This window comes from Anser brachyrhynchus (assembly GCF_964034855.1).
Source record: "Anser brachyrhynchus genome assembly, chromosome: 6".
Classification (NCBI taxonomy): domain Eukaryota; kingdom Metazoa; phylum Chordata; class Aves; order Anseriformes; family Anatidae; genus Anser; species Anser brachyrhynchus.
The window spans coordinates 14,347,523-14,368,993 of record NC_137700.1 but is presented as its reverse complement, the minus strand read 5'-3'; the positions used below and the strand labels follow the sequence as shown (position 1 = coordinate 14,368,993).

Sequence of the window (21,471 nt, the reverse complement as noted above, 5' to 3'; positions counted from 1 at the left end):
TATTTAATAGCACTACAGGCGCCACCTTTTCCCAGAGGGTAAGAAAAGGTCTTTCTTGGATATTAGACTGGCAGGGTAGAGTGCCTGAGGTATGGTTCTGTGGTATCTCATAACAATATTCTCAAAGCTACTGGGTAGCTGCTCTGAAATGGCATTTTGAATAGATATTTTTTTCTGGTAAACCTTCTGAGCATGGTGTGCCTTCCTGTGAATCCACTGAGCAGAACAAGGAGTTAAACATCCATACCAGTGAAAGGTTTAACACTACCAGTAGGTAGTGTTAAGGTTTAACACACCAGCACTCACTAGGTGTCGATGATGACCAGCCAGCATACAATTTTTAAACTTTTGGCTGTTTTGTCAAGAGCATTCATGCAATGTTATAGCAAAAGCCCTCATTAGTGCCAATAAATGAAATGTCATCGTGTAAAAGCGTTCCCAAATAATGCTTTCACTATAGATAGCATTTATAGCTTATCATGTTAAAATAGCAGCTAAAAATGTGTCTTTTGGGGCAGTGACTGAGAGGTAAGAGAATGGCAAGTAAATTAAGTTCAAGAACATACTGTGGTTTGAGAACTCCTCTTCCCATCCTTCAGTTTCATTTCCTGGCACTGGAATGAAATTGGGATCTGCAATTGACATGTGATACATCTGTGAAAACATTTCAGATACAGAAACCACTACAGTTCAGCAAGGCAAGACAGGGCAATTTCATGTGTAATGTGACAGATGTGGAGACAGGCTTCTGCACTGCAGGTTTCCTAGGGCAAGCAACATCATGTTAGGAGAACCCCGCTTGTGGTACTGCACTGACATGCAGCACTGTATAAATGCTAATGCTATGTGGTAGGGGGGTGTTTTTTAAATTCATGCTGTGTTACTGATAGGAAATGAGTCAGATACAAATAGATGCTTGTTTTCTGGAGAGCCCTACCAAACGCTCTGCAGATTCCACTGTGCTACTCCAGTTACCTGAATGTTCTGGTAGTGTGGCACCAGTTTCAGCAGGTGATGCTGTACAAATGAGGAGATAAGGAAGCAGCTGGTTTTGGTCAGTGAGCGTAACAGAGGAGGGGCTGAACAAGGTACACTGCATTTGGTAACATCCTTCTAACATGACAAATGAAAGCCAGGTAAATGCATCACCTTAGAGATAAATCTGTCTATCTAATCTAAGAAAAGCTGTCTGCAGAGAAAAGCTAAACCCACAGAGATGTAAACAAACTCCAGTTTTATCAGCAGAGTCTGTTTGGGTAGGTGAACTGGACAAAGATTTTCACCTTTATGTTTGACTTTTTTGTGTTGATTGCCTTAATTACTACGGGGAATTACCTCTTTTCAATTTTTATTCTTCTGCTTTCAAATGAAGTACTATCTGCTAAATCTTGCCAGTTTCATGAAGGAGTCCAGTCTTAAAACCACACCGTCCTCCCTTCTCTTTTACTTAGCAGCTGCAGGTGTCATTACGTAGTGCTAGGAGCTGTGGTAGTTCAGGGCTTGTCTGAAACTGGATACAAGGCCATTTCCCTACCAAATGACTTCTTCCTGTAAACTAATTTTCGGACCTGTCAGAAGCTTGTGTTGCTGCCTGATTACATCAGTTTCTACCTGGAATTAGATGTTCCTAGGTGGAGCTGTACATCAGGCAGCACCCCTCCTGCCCTGGCTAAATGAATACCTCTCTCAATCTGTGAAGATTAGAGAAAAGTAGCTGATGCTATTAGCCTTATTTGCAGCTAATTACACCTACTGCTTGCCCCAAATCACTGATGCCTTGAAGCATAGCAGACCAAAGAATATAAGGCATCAGTTCTCGAATAGGAAAAACAAATAGGCAAACTGCTATTTCTTGCCACAGTGAATATCATTTAGTCTGAATTTTCATGCTTGCTGTCTGGCTTTCCTTACCGCGTTGTTCACAGTCCTTGCCAATAAATCCAGGGCAGCACTTCCACTGCAAAGATTTCAAAACCTTCTGTTTGACTTGATAGATGGGCTTCAGGGCTGTCCTGTACCTAAGGAATAAGGGTCCAGGCGTTAGAGTCCAAGCTACTGTCAGCTGATGGAAATTCACTGACTAACTGTAGTCTGGTGCCAAGTGTGTCCTAGATGACTAATACAGAAAGTGGTTAAGAAGTTTGTCATAAATTCTATTGTTATTGCTCAGTAAAACATTTAAGCAGTAATTGACAGCGTTTTTTTCCCCGCATAAGATTGCTTTTCAGGACTGCTGCTTCCAACAGGAGGTGTACGGAGATTCATACATGCTGGCAGAATATAAATAGTATTCAGTTAGCAGGGCTGCAGTGGTCTACTTCACACCCCTGCTGTTGTCCAGCAGAGACTTTTTCCAAAATGTTGGCACTAGTATGACAGGAGTCTTAAAGAGAGATGTCACAGTGGCAAATTTCTGTAACTATCGGAAACACAACTTGAATATTTATTGTTTTAGTCCTTTGCAATTGAACTCGGACTGACCTTTAACATTTGCCTTGTGCTGATGAGTTGTAGAGAAAGTTCTGATTTTCAGCAAGCATTACAGAACGGCACTGCCACCAAGAAAGACATAAATTTGTTAAAACTGCCACTAGAAGTGATCGTAAAACTATTTTTGTTTCAGAGAAAAATGAATTGCATTAACAAATAGCAACAGCACTTTTATTTCACATATCAATGAACGACATAAATGTGAAAATATTTATTAAATGGGTATTAAATATTGTTTCATTTAAAAAGTGAGTTTCGAATCAATGTCTTACAACTATAAAAATGCATCAGGTATGGTGCCTTCAGGGACATTGCTGGCTACCGCCAGTGCCCTTTGGGCAGCCAGTCCTGAAAGAAGAGCGAGCGCTTGGGCAATTGCATGTCTCTAACTGTGAACAGTCTCACTGACGGCCACAGGCAGAAGTTTTTATTTTTTCTTTTGTTTTTGAAGTTAGGTGTGTGTGTGTGTGGTTGGTGCTTTAGTTCTTTTTAAAACGTGCCATTAAATGCTTTTGAAAATATCATTTAGATACTTCACAGAAGATTCTGTTGCCTCCAGTGGCTTTGTATGGGATACTTACATGATCTTCTGGCAGTCTGGAGCTCCGTTTGGACAGGGCTGCTGGGAGTTGACGATGTACTTCTCTTTCATGCAGGCTTCTACGTATGTTACTAGGCGGGACTGCGTGAAGGAACACCAGTTCCTGGTGGGGGGAGAAAAAAAGTCAGGAAAAGAATTTGAAAAAGGTCTTTTAAAGTCTATTTGTAACGGTGTGAAATGCAGAGGGACCACCTTTTTTTTTCTTTTTTTTTTTCTCCATCTGGAGAGATTTTCCTCATCATGATGGAAGTGGAAAATGCTTGCTAGCTTCTCCCTCAGCTCTCAGTTCCTTTGTTTTCATTCGGGATGCTTATCAGAGTTTGTTTCAGAAGGGTTGATTGTCTGAACTTTGATGCATTAGTTCCATTTCCAGGCCTTTCATTTAGCAGGAGGCACTTCCAACCCACGATAACCTGCAGGTTAATGTCGCTTTAAATGTCAAATTGCCTGGGTCGGCGTGTTGCCAGTTCAGATGCTTCACGTCTGACTCATCGTGTCCGAGCTGACTGCTTCTGGAAACTTAATCCTACAGAAATTCCATTAATAATCGGTGTCTTCCGAAGCATTGCTGCTTTAAGACGGTCTAGTAACTGATCAGATTTTATTAATTAGGCTAACTTTGAAATAACCTCTTCCCATGCCCTGCAGAAAAATAATATTGGTGAAATTAGGGTTGTTTTCTTGGCTTTTATGCTTTTATCAAGGACGACTGAATTTCACTAGTCTGGTAATGACCTCAGGCAGTTTTCCCAGTCAGAACTATATAGACATCTATCAGTTTAAGAGTGTAGATGAGCATCTTTATTTTCAAGAGTTAGAAGTCAAGATGAAGTGTATTGTTGGTTGAAATTTGATGGTTAAAAACCAATTTCAGAAATGACAGGAAGTGAGGAGTAATAACTGTAGCGGGAAATGGAAAAAAATACGATGAATAGCATCTGATTAATTCGTAATTGCAGTTACTGTTGGAAGTCTGTACATGTATTGAATGCCTTATTTCAGATGACGTGTTTACAGAAGTTCACCAGTTAAACACCAAGGCACCCTGGTGCGCTCCATGGGTAGCAATACGTAGAAGGGGGCTGGGGCAGCTTTGTTGGGACCAAGAAGCTGTACAGAGACCACGTGTCCCTGCTGCCTCACTGTTTATCTCTGGTTATAAAATCTTGAGAGAGAGTCACTGAACCAGCAGCTGCATGTTACACACTACCCACTTTGGGGACAGGCGTGGGCCTGGTGTCCCTCACGGGTTTCTAGTGGTGTGGCTTCGCATACTGCCCGCTGCAGGGGAGCATGGGGATCTCTGGAGCTGTATGTGCAGGGCCGTTAGGAAGTTGTAGCATAACATTCAGCAGCATATTCATGTTAAATTGTGCTAATCCTCTTCCTTTGGGAAGAGGTGAGCTTGAGCAGTGGGGAGAAATAAATAAAAAATATATACCGCCATCACTGCTAAAGATAATTCAGCTTAACTTTCCAGAGCCTCTCAATAGAGGCAGGTGGAAACAGGCTGCTGTGGGGCTGGGCAGCCTGTTACCACAGAAAGCTGACCGGCTTACTGCGGGGCACCAGATCTGCCAGCTCAGCCTCTGCCTGAGGCTGCGTGACTGCGGCGTCGCACAGCCTGTGTGGCCTGGACGCAGGGTGGCCTGCAGGAGCGCAGCCCCTCGAGCCCAGCTCCCCCTCTGCAGCAGGACCTGCAGTCCCTTGGGGCTGCCGGAGTCTGAATTGAGACACCCAGCTCCACTGTTTATATCCCAGAAGGAAAGTCTGGCATGAGGTTGGCTGCAGAAGTTGTCTGAGGTCTTCATAACTCCTTATGGTAAGGCACCTGCAGAAGAAACACCCTTATAATGGCCATGAAATTAGCTGTCCTGGTTGAAGACCACTTAAATCTCAAAAACTGAGCTGCTCTGCTGTTGGATGCCCAAGTGACAGGTGTATTAGTGATGGCAAGATTTGTTCGTTATGGTTGTCTTTTTTGTTTGGTTGGTTTTTGTAACCTCGTTTTTCCTGATGCTGCCGCTGGCAATCTCGTAGTCAGAAATTTGTTGCTGGAAAGTTTGAATGCACAGGACTAAATCTGGTGAGTAAGCAGGTGCTATTTTCACATTATGAATTTTTTCCTCTGTCTGCCATCTCTAGCGGTCTGCTGTTCTACCTTTCCCTGCCTTCAAGCATCCCCTATAGTTATAGCCATTGCTGTGAACTTACAGCTTGCCGGTGTCAATACGTGCAGTGTATCTGCTTAGATGAAGCCTGAAGGGAAATTACAAATCATATTATATGCCATTGTGCATGTTATTAAACTATTTTCCCATAAGAAATCATCTGTAGATTCTCAAAATAAAAGCAGATTCAGGCCTTTTATAATACTGGTCATATCCCTTGGGATATTTGGAAAGATTTGGAGGTTTTTGTACTCCATGGGTTTGTGTTAAAACGGAGCAGGGCATTGTGTGGGGGAGAGCTGTGCCTGATAAACAACAACTGAACTTTAGGCAGTATATTTTTAAATGGGAACACAGGAACCAAATCTCCGATAATCAGCATATATGGAAAAAGTTTGCCTCTCCAACTGAGTTGCAGAAACAATGGAGAACCACGTCGAGCACGAAAGCAGAAGCTGTGGTCACAGCAGCCGAGGGAGCAGCAGGGCGGCCCGGAGAAGGGGAGGAAGCTGGAAGCATGGAGAGGGAAAGCAGACGGCCTGGGTGAGGTGGGCACATTCTCTCCCAGGCCTCCTCTGCTCCCTGGCTTCTTGAGGGGCAATGTGACTGAGACATCAGTGAGCACCCTGCAGACAAAACTGTTCCTTTCTGAGAGGCAGGTGCGAAAGCAGAGCATGGAAGCGGTGTGCTGCAGCTTTCCTTTTGATTTCAAGCCGAAATAGCTGTTTTGGTGAGCTGTAGTTTTAAGTGAATGGCTGGATGAGTTTTGTGTCTATTTTCAGTGGGAGCCATACCCCTAGGTACTTCTGCTCCGTAGGACTGAACCAGAGGTCAAATCCTCAAGTTTTTATTAAATTATTACTCTTGAATAATCCAATGCTCTGCTTGTGTGACAAGGCAGCACAGTTAACATCAGGAGGCCAATGTACGTGCTCTGGCTGTCACTTGGCTCCAAGGTGTGTGCAAGTCCACCAGGTTTTAGAAGGCTGCATTGCTTTTCAGTGGCAGCATACAGTTAATAACCCAGAAACAGAGACGTGATTTGTGCTTGTATTTATGCAGTCTTCTGTCACGTGCCTGGCAAGCCATTGCTGGGAGCGGCTTTTCCAGCTCAAATCCCCTCTGCTCTGTTTTCTCTGGAGAAATAACTTGACCTGGCCATGCTGTTAGAACAAGCTGGCACCGGTGCCAGTTGCAGTACCTCGGACCTGCCTGGTGGGATACCTGCCAGATCCCGGCAGGACCTGTGTTCAACGTGGAAACCTCCTTTTCAGATAGGATTCCTTTGCTTTCATGTTTTGCTTTTTCTTGATGAAAACAATCCACGCCCCATGAATCATCATTTGTGCTGATTTGCTTTTCCCACCATACGCAGCTCCCAAACAAGTCCTTTGAGTCATGTAAGCCATACAAATCTAAACCAAATGTTTACATGCATGAGCACGTGTGTGACCAAGAATGAGTGTTTTGCGATGTTGCACGTATAAATGCACAAACACATTTAATAGAAAATATTAGGATTCTCTTCGGAGTCCGCTGATGTGCTGCAGGCATCTTGCGTGTTTACTTGTAGATTCCCACCAACAGAAAGGCATTGTGTGCTATCAGAAGTTGAATCAATAGTTGATCCCAACCTGATGCTTGCTTTGGACACTTACGCATTATGCAGGACAAGTAGTATGAACAACAGAGAGTTTGATAGACTTTCAGTAAAAACTGTTTTTAATGATGGTCATGTTTCTGTATTTGTTTTTCTTTTATATCTTCTCACTAGTTCTCCTTTTCTTAAAAGCTTACTCGTGGAGCTGAGTAGCTGTATAATATCATGTTTGGGTTTTAATCACAAAAACTTCTGGTGGTTTTGAGTTTGAAGTCTACAAACATTTATTCTTCCATCAAGTAAGTACATAAAGCATATTTTTTCCCATCTGTAATGAGCTGCAGTATAGATATGTGTGCCAAAAGGTGAAATTTCTATTGCAGTATTTTTTGCGCATCTTGTCAAATGCTTCCTTTAAGGGAACTTTGCTATCTATTACTAAAAATACTTCTTGACTCTATTAAACTTGAGGGAAATGTGTCATTCTTTATTGTTAAGTGGAATAATTTAAAGACTTGAAAAGGCTTGATTTAAAGTTCAGTGAGGCGAGCGGGAATTCTGCTGCTGACACCAGTGGGCTATGAAGTCTCAAAGAACTGCCCTTTCACACATAGGACTTCCTTTATTCAGCTTGTTTCTGGGACACAGAAGCTTTGTGTTCTGCTTCTGCATTTTTTCCTCTTTGTAATTGTGTAGCTTCACTCGCTGAATATATAACCAACTTAACACGCTCTGCTTTTGTTCCCTTTAAAAGGGTTTCCTTTTGATTTAAGTCTGTGCTACCAAGGAGAGGGGATTAGAATGAAGCTGCTGGGTGAAGAGAGAAGAAGAGCTTTCTTTCCAGGGTGGGGATTGGTAAAGTTTATAACAAAACTGCATGTTGGAGCAACACCTAAGTGAACCCTAGCAGACCGGGGCTACATATACTTCATTTGTTCAGTTGCTTTTCCTGTTTTACAGTCTAAGTAAATTGATCTTCTTGTTAAACCCGGAAAAAAGCATCTGAATAGTTTTCTTTACTAGACTAGGTGTTTTTTTTAAGTCTTTCTTCTAATCTCAGTATTGAAAAGTCTTAACATGCGTGTGTCTATTTCTGCCTTATATTGAGTGAAGTGTATTGTTTTCTGTGAGGTTAAATAAATTTGGCTACAAGACAGCCTATATTTAAATAAGATTCAGCAGATTTAGGTTAGCTTAAGCTCCTTTTATTTTAACCTTTGAGGTCTTAAAACTGAAAATTGATTTTAGAATGATTTTTTTTTCTTATATTGGATACTATCCCTGCTTTTACTGAAACATAGCAAAATGCAGGCAATTCTGTTTCTGCTTTTAGGATTTGGTTAGACATCCTGCTGTTATAGCAAATAGAACAACTCTTCAAAATGTAGGAGATAAAGCAAGGTGGCTGGTCTGCTATCAGTAACATCATGCTAAAATTAATATAAGGTTGGCTCTTTTTTCATACAGCACTACACTGCCAATAGCAGCATGATGGTGGATGTGAATAATGCCCTCCTAGCTCAGCTACATACTTACACATTTTATTTTTCTTGTTCTCCTGATTGGCACTGTAATGTGTCATTTTAGACACTTGCTAGGTCAGTGGAATTTTTGCCTCAAAAGCTTCAGGACTTCAGGACATTGTTTTTCCATAAGTTTTATTATTCCTTTGTCTGTACTCGTACAATTGAGTTGTCCTTCACATCAGTTTCCTTATGTTTCTATCTCAAGGAAGCCAGTTTCTATAATTACTTTGAAAACTCCTTCCCAGCTATTTGTGTCTGTCTCTGACAGAGTGCAATACTTTTCAGGCCTGTGACACTTTCATTTGCTGTACAGTGAGAAGATATGCAATTATTGCTGCTAAAATGTGCTACTAGATGACGACAGAGGACCGCTCTGTTCAAATTTCTAGTGATTTTCCATTAAGCTGCGTGAACTCCTGACTTTTATCAATTGAAGTGGAAAAAAAGATTGAGGCTTTAGCTGTAGAACAACCTGTGTGCTGTTTTCCTTGCAGTGCAAAATTCTCACCAACAAGAAAAAGCATTCAATAAAACAGAGAGCGACTATTGCATTTAATTTAGTGTAAGCCAGGACCGTGTGCCTCAGTTTTGAGGAAGACGTATCTTTTTATTCATTGTGGAATGCCAAAGGGATTAAGTACTTGAAAAAGGTGCTGGCTCTCAGAGGGAACAAGGTGTGGCCCTGCTTTTAATTAGCAGCTGGCATGTGATTACTGCTTGCTTGTCAGCACATCGGTGAATTCTCCTGCTCTGAGCAGCCAGCAGCGTGTATTACAGTCAGGCAGCAGAAGCTACTGCATCTCCTGCTTCTCTGTCTTTCCTTGCTAGTGGGTAGAGCTCCCTCTTGGGCAGGAATCTGGGATCTTCCTGTACCTCATCCTGTGGACTACCCCGGTTTTCCTTTAGGGTTAATTAAGGTAGACTGACTTATTAGCAATTTACCTAAAGCTAGGCTGAAAGAGTGGCAGTGGTAGTGTCAAGTGTTTGAATTTTCCTGCGGTGCTGCAAGTCTTCCAGTGCCCTGAGTAAGCTGGTTAAATGACACTTCTATTCCAGCAGTAGTGCCTGTTAGTATGCTGTTAGTTGTCACTTGGCCTGCAGAATGTCCTAAAAACTTGGTGCAATTAAGGCTTTCTGAGTAAATCCTGTCCTCAGCTTGGAGCCTCGCTGTAAGCAGGTGTTCAAGAGAAAGCAGACTTGGCTGCAACTGCTTTTGAGGCAAGCCCAACTGCTGTACAAGCTACTTCAGAGAAATGAATGCAGGAGGCTTTTTTCTCTTCACAGAATACAAGTTCTGTGGCCCGCTCTGAGGGCAGTCTACACTTGGATTTCATCTTTTTATTTCTGCAGATGAAAGTTCACTGCTAATATAGCACTCTCACTTCTTTGTCAGACCTTGCCTTGAGCTAGTGTCACAGCCAGTGGCCACCTCCCAGCACGGCTGTGCTGGTGCCAGGGAGTCAAAACATGAAGGAAGGCAAGCTTTCCAAACTGCGGGCACTCGGGGTGAGGACAGTGCGCACCAAGGTTTGTCCTGGTCGTCTTTTGGCTGGCCTTGGCAAAAGCCTCAGTTTGTTGAGGGCTGGCCACTGGCGACTTGTTTCAGGAGTATTGACCTCAGAAGTAGGACGGCACGGGATCCACCTGCTGGCAGTGTTGATGGGGAGTCTGTCACTACACTAACAAGAGACCCCTTGCTGTCTGCTGAAAGAAGGAATTGCTCGAGCTTGCGCTAATGAGCTGTGTAACAAAGGAAATAAGACAATCCTTTGGACACAGAGGGTTTGGTAACTACTGTGTCACGTGCAGTGAAGCTGTGTTTCTTCAGGAACTGGTCATTCGCATCAGGTGTACATTAGTGGGGAGCTGCTCCACATGCAGCTCAAGATAGTCGGAGTCAAATAGCAAGTGGTGTTCTTGGCCAGCAGTGACGGTCTGAGGCAGAAGCTTTATCAGAGAATTTCCAAAAGTCCTGAAAGGAGCCAAGTGCCTAATTTTGATAGGAAATCCATTGCTTCTGTTAATGAAGTTGGCACTGCACAAGCTATTGTTGAGCACTCAATTGCCATTCAGCTAGTGTGCAGGATGTCAGGGGCTGAGGATCACATTTAGCTGCATTTCATCCAAGACCTGTTTTATTTTAAGCTTATGTTCTGTTCCACTTTGGTGGGAAATTTCAGTATCCCATAAGCTTCCTAAGAAAGTCCCTGTCTAATTTGGAAAAAATAGATGAGTCAGTATGAAACTGGTCTTAATTAAATCAATGGATGTTTTCCTGTAAAGCAGACAAAGAAAACAAGCTATTAAGATTGAGCATTGTTCTGACTTTCCCTAGAATAAGAGAGATTTTGGTTTTCTCTGCTTCTTTGCACCTCAGAGGATAGTTGTTCCATATTTTGACACCCTGGCTAATCACGAGAAGACGCCTGCTTTGTGGCTGTCTCAGTGCAGAGCTGAAGGAAGAGGCGTGTGTTTCAGTGAGAACAATGCTCCTGGCTGACATCAGGAAGCCGCACTCTAATCAAGGGGTGACTTGACAGAATTGCATATACAAACCTTGACATATGTTAATGCAGTCACGGATTTACTTATTCTGCAGATTTCTGCCTTTTCTATTTATAATTCGTGATGGGTTTTTTTGTAAATATTTTAATTGTAAGAAAAATTGCAACAGATGGGAGACTGAGCATGTGTTTGTGAAATAAAGGGAAAGGAAAACTAAACGACCTGCCCAACTTGGAGATACAGTAAATCCAGGACAGGGGCTACTTCACAGTGACTCCACTTTAGGAAAGAGAGAGAAGTTCTTTGAGACTCGGTTATAGACAGGGAATCCAGCTTTAGTTCCTCTGCTCATTCGCATCTCATCACCACAGTCCATTTCTCCCATACTGCGTAAGCCATCCATCTGGGACCAACTCTGTCAGCATGGTTACTGAGGGGGAAGGTTAAAAAAAGCGTCTGCTTTTTCATAAGTTTATTTTTAACCTGGAACACTTAAGTGGTCTCATTTACAGTGTTACTTGACAGACAGATCAGGCCACCTGAGGACACAGAGGACTTTAGGCTGTGCTGTCCAAGCTAGCATGTGACGAAATCGCACCTTTTAGATGCTTCATTTATGTTTTTTAAATGAAATATGAACACTAAGTGCATGAAATCTGAGTTGTCAACCTGACTGTTCTTGGGGCTGCGGGCACATGGATTGGATTAAAGCCAGCCAGCTGTAATTCTTCTCAATGCTGAGAAAATATAAGAGCCTTCCGCTACATTGCTTTGGTAATGGCGCTGTGCTGCGCTGTTTGGTTCAAGAAACAACCTGTTTGTAGGAAGGGGAAACAAACCCTTCTGAATGTAATTACAGTATAGGTCCTTCCATGGATCTTAGACAAATAGGGGTGGGTTGATGGCAAGGGTCCAGATAAAATGGTGTGTTCTTCCCTGGGCCAGGGAATTTGTTTCAAAGGCTGGTTCATCACGTTCATCAGCTCAAGCTTTGGCTACCTGTCATCAGCTATCTGATGGAAGTGGCTCTGAAGAGACAAAAATCTCCCATGTGGCTTGTCAGGTTATGATGAGCTTTCACAAGCTATCAGGTGTTGTTTACATAGCAATTTTCAGGATAACAACTGTGATGTATTATCTCCTTGATGTATTATGCCTTTCAATATGACTTGATCAGACATAGTTAATTGGTTACACCTAGTGGTAAGTATTACAGTAGGTGATGAACCAAGGCAAACTTGAAAGCTCTTATTTCATATTTTCTGGATCACTTTTAAAACATCCACATGTCCCAAGCATCTTTTTAAGGCTCAGTTTAGCTGTTCATACCCACACATAGGAAAGCCACTGGAAACGACAGAGCATTCCTATGAAGTTCAGCATTAAGCATCTGTTTCACGTGGGAAATGAGGAGTGTGCGCGTATTATGGGTATTATGCATTGAGTATTTATGAAATCCAGAACTTGTTTTTATTGTTCTTACTCTTCATCTTCCGTAGCTAAAACAGATGCTAATGTGCTCCATATCTATCCATATACTTGTGCTTTCACTTCCCTTTTTAATTCTGATGGAAGTATGTGTACACACGGATCCATTTATCTCAGCCATAAGGAAGTAAGTAATGTCAAACTGATCAGCTCATATGAGACACAGCTGCTGGGAAAAATGAGAGAAAAAAAGAAAAAGATGGTTTCCTGCGGAAAACTGTCTGGTTTTGATTTTGTAAATAACACGTACAAATACTTGCCCACTTTGAACATGCAAAGCTTCTCTGGTGTACTCAGATACAAGCAACAGCTAAGATACTAAACTCTTACCTAGTTCTTCCTCTGAAGAACAGTCGAAACAAAAAGATTATTCTTCACACATTTCTCATTAAAAAAGTCACCTGAAGCCAGTGACTTCTAACCGATTTTCTTATTTTAAAGCCCTTATTATTGTTATTCTGAGAAGAATTCATTAGTGAAGTAACATCCAAGCATTTGAATGAGATCTAATGAGTCATTTCACCTTACATGCTGAAACAGAAAACAGGGGATTCTCTCTAATTACTGTGGACACATTAGTCATTATGATCTCCAATTATTCAAATAGCCACAATAAGAAAAATAATACTCTAAAATTTATTTTTAAAAGATTTAAGGATATTTTGTAGAAACCACAATTTCTAAAACACTGGGGAAATAGCAAGAGTTTGGGCAAAAAATATCATTGTTGTGAGAAAGACTAGATGTCACAGGCAAAGTTACCATAGACTGTCCGTTTGTTTCCCCCACCCCAGACTGTTCTATGGTGTGTTTATCTCCCTGTGTCTCTTAGTTCCTCATTAACTTATGGTGCGTTTTTCCTAGTTCTCTCTGACTTCTCAATGGTTTTTCCAGAACACGTGTCACATTTGCAGGGAGGAAATACCAAACTCATGATAACTTCTTGTGTATGCATAGCAGGCCACTCCGGCCATGAATACCTGATATGGACTTGAGGGTTTCAGGAGCCTGAAGGTACATTGTTTCAGCCATTTGCAGTGACTTGAAGAATTTGGAGCGCAGGTACAAGTAGAGCAGTGCCATCCCTTATTACCGGCACTCTTTCCTCTCAGTTTTGGCCACAGTTCCTCTCAAAGTCTTGCATTTCTTTACTTGTGCACTATAAACGTGATTTCTTCAGCAAAAGAACAAATACCTTCAAGTTACTGCCAGATTAGATTTTGATTGCCTGTAGTCATCAACGTTACTTTATAATTGAGGGAACGTTGTGATTTGACTCATTATGCAACTATCTCCATAAAAGGAGGAAGTATTTCTCTTCTTGGGAGGAAATTAGAATGAGTAATAGCTTGTGCTGAGCAGCATTACACAAGTTGCTGCTCAACAAAGTTACATAGCAAAGGAAGAAACCCCTATTAGGATATTATATTACAGTGTCTTGCTGACCTATGCATGCACCTTTTTTAGACCTTTGAGTTTTTGTAGTATTTAGAATGCTCTCAACACTTCAACCACTAATCAAATGACTGTCACCTTGCAGCACAGCATGCATGGAAGGCCAGGGCACTGGTTCTGCTTTGCTTTCCTTGCTCTGACAGAGCATTAGTCAGGAGTTAGTGAATTAACAGTATGTGTTGTTATTGAACACTACCCATCAGAAAACTGCAAGTCAACACTTGCGGATTTTGATAATGACTTAATGTTTGAGCTACAGATTTGTGGGAGGATTTAGTATGAAGGGAAACACTCACCATGCAGGACGGAGGCCTTAGTTTTACATGTAGATATGATTTAGAAACAAGATTGCATACTTTCATTGTCACAAAAGGGAAGCATGACATGAACAAGGTTTTGTAGTCTCTTTCCAGCTCCCTTTTTTCCTTGCCTCAGGAGCATTTAAAGAAAAATATCAGAGCATCCCGAAGCAGTGAGCTGTGAACAGCACGCGCTGTGCTGCTCTTTCAGCTCTCCCAAACAAGGCTCTGCAGTAGCCTTCCATCAGTGCTATAAAAGATTCATACACTGTCCTGCTTGGTTTTCATCTATTTTAAACATTCAGAGACCTACTTACATGCTCTGTAAAACTCAAAAATCACAGCATTTGGAAATCTTTCTAGTGAAGTACATGCTTTTTCTACTCAGGCTGGCTATACTTCTGCTAAAGATGACCATGACCATGAGAAGCATTTCACTGTTGTTAAAATATAGCAGTTTATTTTTTTTTTTTTTCAGGAGAAAGGATGCTTGAATCTGTAGTCGTTTTCATGCTTATTTGTTACTCCTTTTATATTTATCCCTCACTATTTTTATTTTGCTAACATCCTGCCATTCTTTTTCCCACCTTTCTCTTTCCCAAGGCCCAAGTCTGCATCTGGTATGTTCTGGTGATGGGCAAAAGTTGCCTCAATCAGCAAAAGTCCGTATTGGGGTGAGAAGAGAAAAAGGCAGTAAATGAAGTTTGTCTAGTTCTGCTTTGCCAGAAACAGTGGTGGGTTTTTGTTGTTGTTGTTGTTTTGATTTGGTTGTTTTTGTCATGTTACAAGAATAGCTGCAAAACCCTGACCCCATGGCTTTGCTATGCAAGGTGTGTCCAAGCACCTCAGTCTATTCTGCTGTCTTGGACTAGGAGAAAGAGTCAGTCCCCTCTATGGTTTCATCTTCCACAAGCAATTAAATTTTATCTTCCTGTAGATAAAACATTTAAACCCCTCCTGTTTAGATATAGATTGTTCCCTAAAATCTAGTGTGCTCTAAAGAGAAACTTTTACCAAAAAATATCCTTCATCAACAGAATATCTTTATTGAACATGGTTCCACTATTATTACGTGTAAAACATGCATATTTGGATACTTACCCATTTGGGGACTGCGGGCTTGCAGCTTCAAAATCCTCTCTTTCTTCCTGATGTGAGGAGGAGATGCTTGAAGGGTAGTCTCTTGCATCCTCCCTGCGCCCTTCTGCCTCCCAGTAACCTTCTTCCTCACGTGAGAGAGGAGTCCTCTGGGGGTACGCAGAGGTCTCGTAATTTGGTGGCTTTGAGCTGCGCATGGGACCCTCACGATGCCCACGATGGTCAGAGTGCCTGACCAACTTTGCCACTCCTACGGCATGATAGATGAGCAAAAGCTTCAGTAGCATTGTGGGCTTTTTTCCTACCTGGTTACACCTGTCTCTTGTTATCGTCTCTGAAGCGCAGCCTGAATTAATTCTGGAATGCCCTGGCAATATTCTTTAACTGAAAAGTTGGAAGAAGGAAGGAAAAAAAAAGATTTGTAACAAAGAGCGGAAAAAGCTTTCGACCCTCCCAGCTACTGTGGAAATGTCCATGGCCATCGAACAATGTGAGCCTGGTTCCTGTGTGGGGCTCAAATGCCTCTGACAGAGGAAAGGAAAAAAAAAAAAAAGGTGGTAGGAATATAACTTATTCAAGGAACTTCTGAGTTTGACTGCCTTCTAAACTTATCTGTGAACAGGAACTCAGCTTTTATCAACTGCCTTCTCCCTCAGGCACAGGAAAAGGATGTTAGCTTTAAAGGAAAGGAAGAGAAAAGAAAGGAAAGAAAATATTGAGTGGTGTAACAGGCTCTTGTTACTGTGCCAGAAAATATCTGCTTACTCTAATATCTGCAATTTTTTTTCCCAAATGTAAAGGCTGAAATACCCTGGCTTTAGCGACAGAATGCTTACAGTATGTGCAAAAAACTGGGGCCATTAAGGTACTTGGAGTAAATTCACAGTAAAAAACAAACAAACAAAAACCAAACAAAAAAACCTTACAGACATCCATTTTTTGTGTGACTTTGCAAAATAACTGTGAATCTTTTTCTATTCCCACCAAAATTTAAGATTTTCAAGTAGACCTTCAGGGAGGTCAAGATTATTGAATATTTTTAGGAATTTTTTGGGAGTTGTCATGTTTAGATCTTAAGCCTAATTTTCTTCTTTGTGCATTTTTAATTGATATTACTAGAAAGTACTTGCCAAGAGCTCCTCTATGGAGCTACATCTGTCACCTCATCCTAATAGTAATAATTTTTAAAAGGCTGTAGAAGATTGATGTAGCTTTTTTAACTGGTCTTGCTTCACTTTATGGTGCTGCTTTTAGGTTTGGTTGCTATCGTAAAGCAGAGTGTATTTCTTTCCTCCCTGTCTTGCTGCATGATGCACTCTGTCATTTTTTAAGAATAAAATTAAAGGGGGATTATGCTCCCTGACAAAGCAGGTGGGGATTCTGGTGCAGGACTGCTGGATCATGTCTTGGTTTGAATGATGAGATGCGCATTCCAAAGCTCAGGTTGTCCTGTGAGTATTAAATGTAAAGGGGTTTTGGAGTCATTCCCATGTCAGATGAAAAAGGAGGATAAAATCTCGCTCGGTTTTTAGAAAATCTTGTTATTAAAGACTGTGGACTTGCATCTCCTTATCACGGGTTAGATCTGGAGCCCTCTCCTCCTGCTTGCTCCTCTTTTATGTGTAATGGAAGAACCTAGAAACATGGAGATGCCCTTTCTGACTGGTGGCTGTGACACCGCAGGGCGAGGGCACAGCAGCGTCTTGGGGGAAGGCAGGGAGAGATTTCAGTCTTTCTAAGGACAAAACCTGCTCTTGCTGTTGCAGTCACTCCTCCAGGGAGATGAAATCACAGATTCTGGACTTAAGACTGAAAGAAGCAACTTCCCTCTGTTCCTTCCTGCTGCTTTTATTACATAATTGTGCACATCCTGCTGTAATACGAGTTAACATTGATGTGTGACTATTTTATGTGCTTTGTTTCACATGCAAATGTGACTTTCTTATAAGGAACTGGATCTAAGCATTGTGTTTGTTTATCTGAGATGACCCTTTGTAGGGAAGGAACTGAAACAAGCATGAGGCAAAATAAACAACAGGCTTAAAACCTGAATGGCTGTATGATCATGGCTTGCAGAAGAGTGATTTTGTGCTGGAGATCATGAAGTTATCCCATTTGTGACCTACTTTCTAACCCTTTTGGTCTTGTCTTTCAGCGTACACCTTTCCACTTAGTCATCCATTAAATCTTTATTCTTCCTAGGTGTGGTATCTCACAAGTAGTGGGGCAAAGTTGCTCTGCCATCCTCCCAGCTCAAACATCTGCTCCTCCTGCAGGTGCAGGGACTTGCTCTGTGTGTCTTTGCAGCGGTGCTGCCCACAGTGCAGCAGTCAGAAGGCACAGATTGCTCAGCCATTTGCCAGTTAATAATTTAACATGACTTTTGGGTGCCGGTTATGAAAGACGCTAAAATATTGAGCATGCCAGGGACTGACGTCTCTTTCCTCGTGATGGGCATAGCACAGGATGCTGATATGAATACAGAAGGCGAGAATTATTCCAAGGACTCTCGTTACCAAACAACACTAGTTAAGATTTCTGTCTAATTATTAACTGTCCTGGTTTAGGGTCCCTGAATAACGTATTCAGTTTATACTGTTGGTTCATAACAGCTAATTTATTAGTGGACTGAGATGAAGTTTTTGTGTTTAACATCTGCAGAGGAGCAGGTATGAGGAGTACCTGTTTAGGAGCATGACACATCACTACTTTATTTTTTGAGCAGTTGCTTCAACAGGCAACCAGGGAAAAATAGACACATAAGGTCATTTTCCATGACAGTTTGCTCTTTGCCTTCTGAGGTCAGTCTCCTCCAGGAGGTACCTACTAGATGAGGAAGACAAGCGTGCACCAAGTAGTATGAGTAGATGTCTATTCACTATTCCATTACTTACCTGACTGGAAACTTGGTGCATTTTACAGAGCTGTGTACCACTGCTGGAATGGAAGAAATGGGTGAGATAAATCAAATCTCAAATTTAATTTGGAAAATGATTTGGCAGTAGATGTTACTCCAAAAGTATACTTGAAAGCCTGTCAGTAAGTGACATAGTAATAGTGGTGCAGAGACATTTGGATCTGCCCTGATACTTCTCAGAAGTTTCTAGCAGCTCTCAAAACAGCTAGAGAAAAACAAATTTGCTCTCTATTTTAGCAACTAAATTTGACAGGTGAGATACTGTTTCTTCCTTCTTGGTTCACAGTCATTAGTGGCTTTTTTTCTGTGTCCTTATTCGTGAAAATACTTTTCTCCCCAGTATTTCTGAGAACTATTTCAAACAGTCTTCAGTGTTTAAGGAGTTGATAATGCTCATTACACCAGGCTCATCCATGCGCCCTGTGACCTTGCCAATTAACTGTCATGACTGCTCTTGCCTTCTGTTAATTATAACTGTTTATGCTAAGCATAGCTCTTAACCCCCTTTCCATGTTGTCTGCCCTGAGAACTCGATATGTGTTTTGTAGCTCCATAACCAAGGTGCCAAATAACGGTGCTGACTTCTGGGTGATCCGTGGAAGACGTACGATCCAGTTTCTCATCTTGGCCCCATCTGCTTTCTCAGAGTCCGAGCCCACGTCTGAGTTGGACAAGAGGTGGAGAGCACAAGGTAAGCAGCGCCAAGCGGCGTGCTTGAGAAATGGCTTGCGTGCACTTGGAAAGCAAATGCACTGGCCATGCCAGGCAGCTTCTCTGGAAAAAAAAGAGCCCTTAGAATCGAAATTTTTCAATTAATACATTCAGACTATTTTTTGTTTCTTTTGTATCTTCCCAGATTCACTGCTATAATATATTAGAGCAATTCCATAATGCTCTTAAATTAATACTATGGTCTTAAATTCAGAATCTAAGAGTTTAAAAAGAGAAAAAAATCTTTGGGAAAAATGTTTAAAAAAACAAGAGAAGCTAGATTTATTTTAACAAGCATGAGTTGCTCCAGATTTGTTTATCCCAGCTTCAAATCTCTGAAGCAGGCTGAATAATTGAATGCATTTGATGTCTGCGAAGAGGACTAGGACAATTTTGTTGATATCTGCACAGCAAGGGGGCAGCTACTCGTTCGCCGTTGGCTTTTAGGTCTGGAAAATGCTGTCTCATCCTCTGCCCGCTGGTGCAGGCCCACGTGCGTGCACCCGGCTGGGCTCCTGCATGTGCAGGGGAGCAGCAGGAGCGCGACTTCTTCCTCAGGCAGGCAGCCGGGCTGGGAAAACAGTTTTTCAGCGATCTGCCCTTCAGGGGAGGAAGATGAATTCTTGCTGTGTATGTATCATTCTGCTCCAAATCCATTGATGGTGTTCAGCAGCAGAGAGCAGCCCCTAAAGCCTGCCGTGTGCTGTACGGGCAGCGCCCTGCACATGTGCCTCGCAAAAGGCTCCTCTGTCAGCCGCATGCTGTTCTGGTTGCTCCCTGGCAGAGGAAATTACTCATTAGCTATGCAAACCTACGTACCGTACCGGGTTGGAGTTGTCATCTGTGTGCCGGGAGGATGTCGAGCAGAACGGCTTGTTTACTTGAGAGCATGAAAATGAATGATCTGAGACAGTTCTTTCTGCATTTTGAAGTATTCATAAATGGGGAGAGAGAGAGAGAGGATTTCTGTTTGTTTAGAGCAAGGTTTGATCCTGTTACTGTTAGTATTGTTCTCCATACAAAAGCGTCCTGAACAAAGGATATGTACCAGCCACAAAGCAGCCTGTCTTTCCTTTCCATACCTGTCTTCCAGACATCATACACGCTCAAAATACTTCAGTAGAATATGACCAAATCCCAGTCCTGTCGCCCAGCGAGATGCCTTCGTCAGCTGACAGTCTGCAGAGTAAGTTCCTTGTTAAAGGACGAGGTTAAGCTGTTGTGTGTAGAGTGACAATTTGGAAAGCTAACAAGGGAAGAAAGAAAAATTAATTAAAATTGTATTTCAATCCGTCATAGTCACAAACAAAATGGCACTAGAGGACGGGAGCCTTTTTCCTTTTTTTTTTTTATTTCTTTATTTCCTTTGCATTCCTTGATTTCCTTTATGTCTGTGCTTTTGGGAATAAGTAGACTTGAGTTAGACCTGTCTTGCACGTATTGCAGAGTCAGTGGGAGAGCCCGTGCATTGCACAGGCCTCCAGGTACTAGCCGTTACCCCTGGGGAGAGCTGTAGGCATGTGGGATGTGGGAACTGCACCTTTCGGAGACTGTCAAGAAAGAGCGGTGGTGTTACACAGCAAGAGACTCCAGTGGGCAAGCCTGACTTAGCAAAATTCAGACTTTAAACGAATAGCAGCTTGATGGTTTGTCATTACAGAGATAAAACAGGGCTTTCTTTTGGTATTATGCGGATCAGCTGAGCTTTTGTGAGGTACAGCTTCACAAAGTGGTATGCGTGAAGCTAAGTAGAAAAGACTGGGAGCTCACTGCAGCCCGGGTGCCTCAGAAATGCCTGTCTTAGCTGGCTTCTGCACCATGTCCCCAGTAGGTAACAGGGAAAAAGAGGCTGCCACCAGATGGTGTGCAACATAGGAACTTGGGTTCTCTGAACTGCCCTGTGGAAGAACTCCTAACTCCTCTCTAGCTGCTGATTAAGTTGTTCTATCTACTACAAGGGGAGAACAATTTTTCAGACACAAAATTAACCTGCTGTTAGGTTCACCTGAGGCAGGACTGGCAACAAATGAGGATTAAATCCTTGGCTTAGAGTAGAAGGGGGGTACAAATGCCATGGGGTGGCCAATGTTCAGGAACTGGTATTGATGCTTGCCCTATATAGGTCACCTACAATGTTGTCTTGTGTCCAGAGCTTTCATAAAAGTGTTTCAAGGTAAAACAATGCCCGTGCAAGCTGCCTGCTGTCTTGGGAGTGATCCAGAGAGTTTTAAATACCTCTTGTGAGTTCTGTCTGAAGGTCATCAGGAGAGGAGAAGGCAGGAAAGGAGTATCCCACTCAAATGTGGGTTGATTCAGTCTGGTGATGACTCATGTTGGATAGTGCAGGATAGGTTGATATTTCATGTATTTGTTAACTTCTATAACAATGCCAAATATGTAGCATTTAATTGTACGAGTTCCAGTGACAGAACAATAGCTTAGCAAAATCAAAATATACTTCTCACGGCCTTATCAGGCTAGACGTTCCCATGGAATAGCCTGGGGTTGAGCACTTTGAGTTGTGGTCTGTTCCCCTGAATCTGGCATGGGCTTTGTTTGTTTGTTTGTTTGTTTGAATTAACAGTTAAGTTTATTAGTCTATTTAGTCTG

General features: G+C 42.1%; 2 protein-coding genes across 7 annotated transcripts in view; one reads left to right on the top strand and one right to left on the bottom strand.

Moving 5' to 3' along the window:
• Window positions 1-16,548, bottom strand: part of MMRN2 (multimerin 2) — a 26,443-nt gene extending 9,895 nt beyond the window's left edge. Inside the window, exons 1-4 of one of the 4 annotated variants that reach the window (XM_080597894.1) lie at window positions 15,237-16,548; window positions 3,072-3,194; window positions 1,912-2,018; window positions 567-614 (exon numbers count right to left, since the gene is read on the bottom strand). In XM_080597894.1, coding sequence (XP_080454020.1) covers window positions 567-614; window positions 1,912-2,018; window positions 3,072-3,194; window positions 15,237-15,520 — 562 coding nt within the window. In that variant the 5' untranslated portion in view covers window positions 15,521-16,548. Of the gene's footprint in view, window positions 1-566; window positions 633-1,911; window positions 2,019-3,071; window positions 3,195-15,236 lie in introns of all 4 variants that reach the window. The other 3 variants (XM_080597893.1, XM_080597892.1, XM_080597891.1) reach the window with 3 other exon arrangements.
• LOC308197446 (uncharacterized protein) overlaps window positions 3,207-21,471 on the top strand; it is a 19,736-nt gene continuing 1,471 nt past the window's right edge. For all 3 annotated transcript variants that reach the window (XM_080597897.1, XM_080597899.1, XM_080597898.1), the window contains exons 1-3: window positions 3,207-7,707; window positions 18,699-18,841; window positions 19,955-20,047. In XM_080597897.1, the coding sequence (XP_080454023.1) occupies window positions 7,664-7,707; window positions 18,699-18,841; window positions 19,955-20,047 (280 nt within the window). In that variant the 5' untranslated portion in view covers window positions 3,207-7,663. The remainder of the gene's footprint in view (window positions 7,708-18,698; window positions 18,842-19,954; window positions 20,048-21,471) is intronic.